At 44.3% G+C, this 10,059-nt stretch overlaps 1 protein-coding gene across 1 annotated transcript in view; it reads left to right on the top strand.

The window, feature by feature from the left end:
• Positions 1 to 7,740: 7,740 nt before the first annotated feature.
• NDUFS6 (NADH:ubiquinone oxidoreductase subunit S6) overlaps positions 7,741 to 10,059 on the top strand; it is a 40,635-nt gene continuing 38,316 nt past the window's right edge. Inside the window, exon 1 of the mRNA XM_040353470.1 lies at positions 7,741 to 7,964. Coding sequence (XP_040209404.1) covers positions 7,785 to 7,964 — 180 coding nt within the window. The 5' untranslated portion in view covers positions 7,741 to 7,784. The remainder of the gene's footprint in view (positions 7,965 to 10,059) is intronic.

Genomic DNA, 10,059 nt, shown 5'->3' with positions numbered 1-10,059 from the left:
CCTTTGTACAGCATATTCACCCGAACGGCGAGTCGGCGCTATACTGCGCATGCGCATCGCCGTTCGGCTCCTTTCGCCAATCGTGACGCGGCTTACGCGACGGGGGGGAGCTCGTTTTTGGTCAAAATGTCAATCACAGACATGTGAGGAACGCCCACTCCCGCGGGACTCGCAACCCGGATGACACGGATGAATATGCTGTACAAAGGTATGTACAGCATCAAAAAAATAATAATAGCCTTAATCGTATTGTAATGTGGGGGGGCCAGTGTAATAAAAAAAAGTAGTTTTTAGGGTGAACCACCCCTTTAATGAATAATAAAAGATTAAAATAAAAATAAAACACTAATGTTAGCCCAATTTTCTTATATAATGTGAAAGATGATGTTACATCGAGTCAATGGATACTCAACATATCATGCTTTAAAACTGTGCATGCTTGTGTAATGGTGACAAATTACAGTACTTAAAAATATCCATTGGTGATTTTTTAAAGGTTATCTGTTTAGAGTTACCAAGGATGTCTTATGCTAGAATTATTACTTTCACTCCAACGATCACGGTGATACCTCACGTGTGGTCTGGACACCGTTTATTTATGCGGGCGCAACTTACGTATGTGTTCACACTGTCCCTTTATTTTTATTGATCACTTTACTTCCTATAACAAGTAATGTAAACATCCCTTGTAATAGAAATAAGCATGATGGGATCGCACTGAAAGCAGAAGTCATGGAGAAAAATTTAGAAAATCGAGCTCTGTAGGATGTGAAAAGGATAAGATGGGACTGGAGCTCAGCTGCAGCACATACTGCTCGTCTCCGGCCACGACCCTGGGGCATTTTCTAAATATGACATCAACTTTTCTTTTTCCCCCCCAATTATTGAGAGCTACAAGGTATATACTGTGATAATGCATGTTTATGAGTAAGGAGCAACCCAGATGTTGGAAGGAGCATGCACGTCCAAGAATCTCTAAATGTGCAAAGCTGGCCTAACTCTCTAAATCGCCAGAAAGCAAAACACAAATATAAACAGGCTGCATTAAATGAATTGTAAAGCATAAACATTTACAAATGTATGTTTTATTTTACAGCCAGAATGTAAAACTACAAAGATTCTGTGTCAATTAATGCAAGCTTTCAGCTATCCTTGTCGCTGTTTGTGTTTCCCGTTGGTCTTGCAATACACATATAACCTCCCACGCCTCCTTACAATATAACAGTCTTTGCAGCGTTTTTTGAGGACAGATTTCGTTTTGAGCCCTGAGGCTTGCTGTAAAGGTAGGAGGTGACTGCAAGTAAGGAAATCAGCATTTCTGAAAGACAGAAGATTCTTTGAAATGGTATACTGTGTGAAACCATTGAGGGACGTGGAATAGCGAACGACGCTGTGGCTCACAGCAGACAGAGACTTCGACAAAGAAAACACTGCTCTTCTTAGCAAAAGAGATGCCATTGTCACACCTTGGGATAGGAAAAAAGCATAACATTAAAATTAAAAACATACATTACTCACGCTGAGGGAGATTTACTAAAGTGGAGAGTGCAAAATCTAAAAACATTTTATTGTCAAAGTTTAATTTAACAAGCTGAAGTTAGAAACGGATTGGCTACCATGCACAGCTGTGGCAGATTCTGAGTCCTCTAGTTTTAGTAAATCTCCCCCACCAAGTCAACCTCAGTTCACATTTTATTCACCTTACATAAAAATAAAATAACTAAACATATAAAAGCTAAGTGCAGTTTTATAAAAAGGTAATGAACAGAAGTAAGTTTTGCACTCTTCATGTTTTAGTAAATCAACCCTCTATGTATACACACTGCACATGCAACAAAGAGATTATATAAAAACCATTTGTGAACAAATAAAATAAATAATAATAACAATAATACTGGAACCGTATTTATCAGGGTATAACATGCATCCGAATTTTAAGAGGGAAGTTTAAGGGGAAAAAAAAAAAAAACTTTCCACAGACCCCTTTATATCAAAGGCCCCCCCGCACATTACACAGACCCCCCCCCCCCCACTCCCAGGAGACCACCAGTCTCCTGGGACAGCAATGCCAGAATACTCTAAGGTTAGTGCCAGTCCATTCGCATAGATTCTTCCTACAATGTGTCACTGTCATTGTAAACCAAAGCCTGCAAATGCCTAATTAGCTTAATTTTTCCGGCTGGTCACATGACCGCTCTCCTCCAATCTAAAGCTACACTTGGAGGAGGAGAGCGACCGGAAATTAGGTATTTGCGGGCTTCGGTTTACTATGACGCTTACACAGTCTACAAAGAATCTATGAAGGGGCTGGCACAGATTTTTTTTTTATCTTTAGAATACGCTGACGGGTTGTCCCAGGGCCAGGAGAGGCGGGGCGGCCGGCATAACACCCCCCCAATGTGTGGCACCCGGGGCAGACCACCCAATCCCCCCATTGGTAAAAAAGAAATATATCAGCATATAACATGCAGGCCCTGTTTGTTTTCAGGGAGAAAAAAAAAGTGCCGATAAATACAGAATATACAGCAGGTAAATTAGGTATTGAACACGTCACCTTTTCTAAAAGGTGCTATTGACATTAAATTTTCACCACATGTCGGTAACAACCCATACAATCCATACAAACAAAGGAAAAACAAAAACAAATAAGTTCAGAAATTAAGATATGTGTAATAAAATGGAATGACACAGGGAAAAAAATAGTGAACTCATGAAGAAAGGGACATGCAAAAAGTCACGGAAAGCCAAGACACCAGCTGAAATCTATCAGTAATTAGGAAGCATACCTGCCCCTTGTCAGAGCAAATTAATATCAGCTGGTTCAGTCTTAATGTATGGCCTATAAAAAGGTGTTCCATTGCTAAGGTGTCACACAAGAAACATCTCATGATGGTTAAAAGCAAAGACCTCTAAAGACCTTTGCAACCTTATTGTTGCAAAACATACTGATTGTATTGGTTACAGAAGGATTTTAAACTTCTGAATGTTCCAGTGAGCACTGCTGGGGCCATCATCCAGACATGGAAAAAACAGAGTCACCGTAAACCAGCCACGACCAGGTGCTCCTTGCAAGATTTCTGACAGACGAGTGAATACAATTAATAGGCCATGGCCTGTATGCACATTCACCACACAAGACTCCATTGCAGAATTAAAGCGGAGGTTCACACAAAAGGTCAACCTCCGCTTTTTGGATCCCTCCCCCCTCCAGTGTCACATGTGGCACCTATCAGGTGGGAGGGGGTGCAGATACAACACTTAAACAAGCCTGTGACATACTGGGAGAATATAGTCTGGTCAGATGAAACCAAAATTGAACTCTTTGAATGCCATAACACACACCATGTTTGAAGGTCAAATGGCACTGCACATCACCCCAAAAACACCATACCAACAGTGAAGTTTGGAGGTGGGAACATCATGGTGTGGGGCTGTTTTTCAGCATACGGTACGGGAAAACTTCATTGTAATGAAGGAAGGATTAATGAAAAAATGTACAAAGACATTCTTGATAAAAATCTACTGCCATCTACCAGTATGATGAACATGAAACAAGGGTGGACATTTCAGCAAGACAATGGGGGTTATCCACAAAAGGGATACGCCGGCGTATCTACTGATACGCCGTCGTATCCCTTTTTCTATCTATGGAACTGATCCACAGAATCAGTTTACCATAGATAGGCAGAAGATCCGACATGTGTAATTGAATTACACTGTCGGACCTGAAGGATGCAATTCTAGGCCGGCCTAGAATATGCAAATGAACACTTACGGCGATCTACGAACGTTCCGACGGGCCCGTCGCGCTAAATCTATGTCGTTTACGTCGAGTTACGCCGTGTAAAAATAGGGCCAAGTCCTATTTGACTAAGCCCTATTAAGTATGGCCGTCGTTCCCGCGTCAAAATTTTAAACTCTACGTCGTTTGCGTAAGACGTCCGTGAATGGCGCTGGACGCCATTTACGTTAACTTCTAAGCAAATGACGTCGGAGCGACGTCTGTTAGCGCAATGCACGTCGGGTAAGTTACCCGACGGAGCATGCGCAGTACGTCCGGCGCGGGAGCGTGCCTAATTTAAATGGGACTCGCCCCATTAGATTCGCCACGCCTTGCGCCGGACACATTTAAGTTACACCGCCGCAAATTTCAAGGTAAGTGCTTTGTGGATCGGGCACTTAGGTAGAAATTTTGCGGCGGTGTAACTTAAATCGGAAGATTTAAGTTACGCAGGATATTTGTGGATCTGGCCCAATGATCCCAAACACAAATACAAGGAAACGCTCAATTGGGTTCAAAGAAAGAAACAAAGGCTGCTAGAATGGCCCAGACATTAATCTGACTTGAATCAAATAGAAAAATCGATGGAAAGAACTAGAGATCAGAAGAGGTCTTCTCAAAGAAGAGGCCCACAAAACCTTCAAGATTTGAAGACTGTGTGGAAGAAGGGGACAAAAATCACACCTGTGCAATGCATGCAACTAGTTTCTCCGTGCAGGAGGCAACTTGAAGCCGTCATAACCAACAAAGGATTTTGTACGAAGTAATAAATAAATTTCAGCTGGTGCGTTTAATACTTTTTCCCTGCGCCATTTAATTTTATTACACATAACTTAATTTCTGAACGTATTTGTTTTGGTTTCTTTGCACATATGGAGTCCATGGGTTGTTACCGACGTGGTAATGTGGTGAAAATTTTATGTCAATAGCACCTTTAGAAATATATATCTAGAAAAATGGTGATGTATTCAATACTTATTTTACCCGCTGTATATTAGGGGTTATTTGTGCAGATTAAATGCGCTTGATCCGTTATTGGAAAATGCAGATTAGTGTCATGGTAAGCAGTTTGGTGATCTAAACGAAGGCTGTGACTGACCTTTTCCTTCTAATCACTAAAGAAGTACAGAAGTTGAATGGGAAGATGGATTAATCCTACATGTAGGAAGCTGCTTCTTTTTCCTCGGATATTCCAGAAACCTACATTTTAAGAAAAATTTGGATGTAAATAATCGCATAAAGAATTACAGCTGAATGTTGAAATATTCATGTGGCAACTAGCCTTTTTCTTTGCCAGAGACGTTTTTGCATATTTTGCACACATTTAAAAAACTATTTCAGCCCTGAAGATTGCATAAAATCCCCAAAACATCACATGATTTTCAGAAAGCAGACACCAAGAGAATAAAATGGCAGTAGCTCCAATTTTTTATGTTACGATTAGTGCAAGGTTCTAGGAAACGCAAAATTTCTGTATAAAATACACAGTTTTAGGGCACACAAACACGATAAATCTCAGCCACCAATGTCATTTGGGAGAAGACACAGTCTCAGTCACAGTCTCAGTGACAGAGTCACACAGCAGGAGGTGAGCGGCAACCACGGTCTGTGACAGCGCTCTTGGGACTGTGGTCGCCGCTCACCTCCCGCTGCACAGCCTGGCCATCAGCAGACCACGGACCAGTCCTTGGTCCAGGGGTTGGGGTCCCCTGGTGTAGATATCAAATAACCTTAATGTTGATTAGGGGTGCAACGTATCAAAAAACTTACGGTTCGGAACGTTTCTCGGATCATCTTTCGGTTCAGCAAAAAAAAAAAAATTTGTAACGTGGCTCAAGCACTTTCAGCATGTGTTTAAAGCCCTCGTTCTGCACAACCGAATATGGCCTCATGTCTGCACCTATAAACACACCGATAGCGTTTGTGATGGCTTCAGCCTGGTCTGATTGTGCAACAAGGGGCTGCTTAAATGCTGCGGTGATAAGCGGTTGTTGAGCAGCTTTCGTTTTCACTCCTGTCAGTGAAACACTGGGGTGATGTCGCTTAAAATGCGTGGCCATGCTTGATGTGTTTCCACTGTCATATGGCTTTCTTGTGCCACAGTACCTACACACCATCATGGTTTTATCCACTGACTGCTTTCCTTTATCATTATATTTTACAGGGAAGCCAAAATGCTCCCATACTGGGGATTTAAATGACGCGGGGCGTTCAAGCTCCTCCGTTCCTCCGCTCGCCATGACCACGCTGTGTGTGGACTAAACATGCACAACTTTTCTTTTTTCAGAAATGAATCCGCGGATCACGTGTGTGCGGTTCGGATCAATATCTTCTGTTCGGATCACGGATCAATGATGATCCGTTGCACCACTAATGTTGATAAATTTACCAGGTGGTATTAGCAAAGTGGCTTAGTTCTCCATCTCTGAGCCCAAAACTGCTTAATATTTATTGAATGCGTTATTGATTCCCAAAGGTCGCTCTCTGGCACTCGGGACTTCATAGAGAGTGGTGTTTTTTCTAGATGTGAAGCAACAGTCCAACATTCTCCCTGCCATTCGTCCCACAGATGATGTCAACCTGTCAGCGGGGCAGGAGGATCTGCAGCTCTGGGCGGAAGCTGACAAAACCCATCACGTTAATGGTAATCACCTGCGTGTTAATATGAAAGACTCCCGCTCTCCAGCTCCTTCCACCCCCTGCCGATAGAATGACATCAATGGTGGGGCAAGAGACACAGCCGCACATCAGGACTGCGGTTGCTGCTCACCTACCACTGACCACAACCCACGGGCTGGTACGTGGCCCAGGGGTTGGGGATTCCTGCTGTAGAGGTATGCATGTGAACATCAGTGTACAACGAATAACAAGCTAAACCCACCTGGACACTGGATGATGCTGCACCAACTATTTATACGCCGTCTCGGCGCCCATAAAGGCGCATAATTTGGCATTTTTCACTCTGACAGACCACAGGTTAAACCCACCTTGAGCCTCTCTCCATGTTTGGAGCATTCATGTTCCTTAACAGATAACAGCATTATAACATCTATAGGTTGGCTAGGTCACCCTATTGTGCTGGTTTCAACTGCCTTATGTTACATTTCCAGCAAAATATAAAGTCTTCATTAATCCATCCTGGAATGCAATCTAGATATGTTATTATAATTTCTATGAATGCCTTGATGGATGCCTTGGTCCCACGGTCACAGAGACCGCGGCGGGCGACAGGTACAAAGTAACGTATATATACATTGCTTTGCCTGCCCGTGCCATTCTGCCAATGTACACGTGTGGAAAGCAGTTAAAAAAAACAGCCCGCTATGGGGCGGGGGGATTCCAAAAAGCAGATTTTTTTGGGTGGAACTCCACTTTAAGGAGATTCACTCTCATTATTTTTCTTGTTTACAGTTATTACTGAGAGTGGAAGAAAAATCCAAATGTTAAACAGGAATAGAGCAGACATCTTTCAATGGGGGACACTAGTTTTGGTAACAGCCACTTTGGAGGGATTTCTTCTCACTTCCGGTTATGGGACAAAACTTGACAGGGGTCAGAAGCCTGCTCTCTAGAAAATAAAGCTTGACCTGTTTCTACGTGGACTACTTCCTGAGCCTATAGCAACCTCCTCCTCTCATACACCCCCATCATTCCCTAATAAATCGCTCATTAATGCTAACAGCACCTTCCTCTTTCCAGGGACCCATAATGAGAGCAAGTCATGTGTAGTGCCAGAACACTAGATTCAGTAAATGTCCTGCTGTCTGGTCACCTTACAGACCTACCACCATCACTGACTGACCTCACACCGTGACATTCACCACTAACCTCCACATGTACTGTCCGCCTCCGAAGAAAACAGCACCCGGCTACATTGTATGACAGCGGCCACGTGACGCGCCTTTCTCTTTTCCCATTGGTTGATTGTATATGAGAGCGGCCGTGGTTCGCCATCTACTTCCTGGGTCAGGGGGAAGCGAGCCAGCCGGAGGTGACATTAAACATGGCGGCCTCCTGGATTGCGCTGGGTCGTGTTTATGTCAGGGGGGTCGTGGGGAAGGGACTGAATGGGGGCACACTGGGCTGTGCGGCCCGCGGCTCGGAGTGTGTGAAGACACAAAGCTGGAGACATCTCAGCGCTCTGCAGTCCCAGACCGGAGAGAAGGTCACCCACACCGGACAGGTCATGTCATGTTCTTTTATGATAAGCATAGCTGTGTGACTGCAATTATGCATTACTGTGCATGACACAATCACTGCACCTAATACGTGGGTTACATAGTACGGGGAAGTATAGCTGATGTTTGCTTACTAAGATGACACTTTGTGTGTGCTGTACGTGGAAAATATGGGGGTTAGTGTTGAAGCAGAACTCTAAACAAACATCTAAGTACTGTAATTAAATATATTACAGCTGCATGATTTATACTGACCAGCCAGTCCTGAGATCCACAGAGCCCTGGCTGGTAGGACAGGGACACTGAGCTTGTTTCAGATTCACACTAGTGTGTTGCATATTAGTGTTCATTGTTAAAGTGGTACTAAACTTAAAGCGGAGTTCCACCCAAAAGTGGAACTTCCGCTTTAAGTACTCCTCACCCCCTTACATGCCACATTTGCCATGTCATTTTTTTGGGGGGAGTGGGGGCTTCGGTAGGAGTGGGACTTCCTGTCCCACATCCTCCTCCCGCCCCAAAAAAAATCTATATAATAAGAAATAACCACATATGATGCAAAGCCACAAATGAGACGCTATGGGCGGTTATACTGTGAGCAGGTCTCCCTGTCCTATGTCAGGGTAGTTTTTTGTTGGCGAAGTCTGAAGTGGATCAAAAAAAAAAAAAAAAAAAGGAGTGGGACTTCCTGTCCCACATCCTCCTCCCGCCCAGGGACCGCCTCTGCAACGTCTCTTCTCGCGTTAGGCAGCCCCTCCCTTTAGGCGATCTCCAGGGACACGTGACAGGTCCCAGAAGATCGCCTGTCCATTCATAGAGCGCAGCGCGACTCGCGCATGCGCAGTGAGTGACCGGCTGTTTAGCTGAAAGCTGTCACGGCCGGGTGCCCACACTATGAATGGAGATGCTGGCCGGAGAGGAGCCTCGGGCGTCCGTGTCGCTGGACTGTGGAGCAGGTAAGTGTCTGTTTATTAAAAGTCAGCAGCTACACTTTTTATAGCTGCTGATTTTTAATAAACAGTAAAAGGCGGGAACTGGTATTAAAGGTTCCTTTTTTTTTTTTTTTCATTAACAAACATGTCAAACTTGCCTCCACTGTGCAGTTAGTTTTGTACAGAGTGTCCCCGATCATCCCCTTTCTGGGGTCCCACGGCAGCTCTCGCGGCTCCTCCCTGCATTAAATAACCCCCTCTGGGAAGCTCTCTCCCGAGGGGGTTACCTTGCGGGCCGTGCTTCTGTGTCATACACCCGCCCCCGGCGGCCGTGTCATTGGATTTGATTGACAGCAGCGGGAGCCAATGGTTGTGCTGCTATCAATCTATCCAATGAAGAGCCGAGAAGCCATGGAGAAAATAACGTGCGATCGCGCCCACGGAAATTTGGGGCTCAGGTAAGTAAAATAGGGGCTCTGGGGGGCCTGACACTGCAAGGTGTTTTTTTACCTTAGTGCACAGGGTGCATTAAGGTGAAAAAGCACAAGGGTTTACAACCCCTTAAAAGAAGTATAGCCAAAGCTATTGTGGCTGTACTGCTCCTATAGATCACAGAAGTGCCGTTCATTCTGCACTCCTATGATTTACCAAGTTTTGAAGAAAAAAAAAAACTCCCTGCAGTCTTCTGGGATACATCGCAGGTCCCAGAAGACTTCAGGACCATTCATAATGCAGTAGGGCTGTGAAGCTGAAAGCAGCATAGCTGGCTGCCCATAGTTGGATGACTTTGGCTGGCAAGGGATGTAATCAGTGCATTTCTGGAAGGTGGAGGTGAGAATGCTGGAAGGTTTAGTTCCGCTTTAAGGACACGCCAAAAGCGCCAAGCAAGAAGCGTGGTGAACGAAGGTTAAAAAGGTGCCAGGTTTTCACATGTAGGGTAGCCCATTGAAACTAATTGGAGTTGCCTGTGTGACCCCTGATGTTAGTGGGGGCTTAACCGCCTTTTTTTACCTGGGTACACCTCAACTACTTCAAGACTGGGCACTTTCTGCACAGGCCAATTTTCAGCTTTCAACGCTGTCACACTTTGAATTACAATTGCGAGATCATGCAACACTGTACCTATATGAATTGTTTTGCATTTTTTTGAGACCGCTTTCTTTTGGTGGTA

Source organism: Rana temporaria, chromosome 5 (assembly GCF_905171775.1).
Source record: "Rana temporaria chromosome 5, aRanTem1.1, whole genome shotgun sequence".
NCBI lineage: Eukaryota > Metazoa > Chordata > Amphibia > Anura > Ranidae > Rana > Rana temporaria.
Note: the sequence above shows the minus strand (reverse complement) of the source record. Positions and strands in the feature narration are given on the sequence as shown.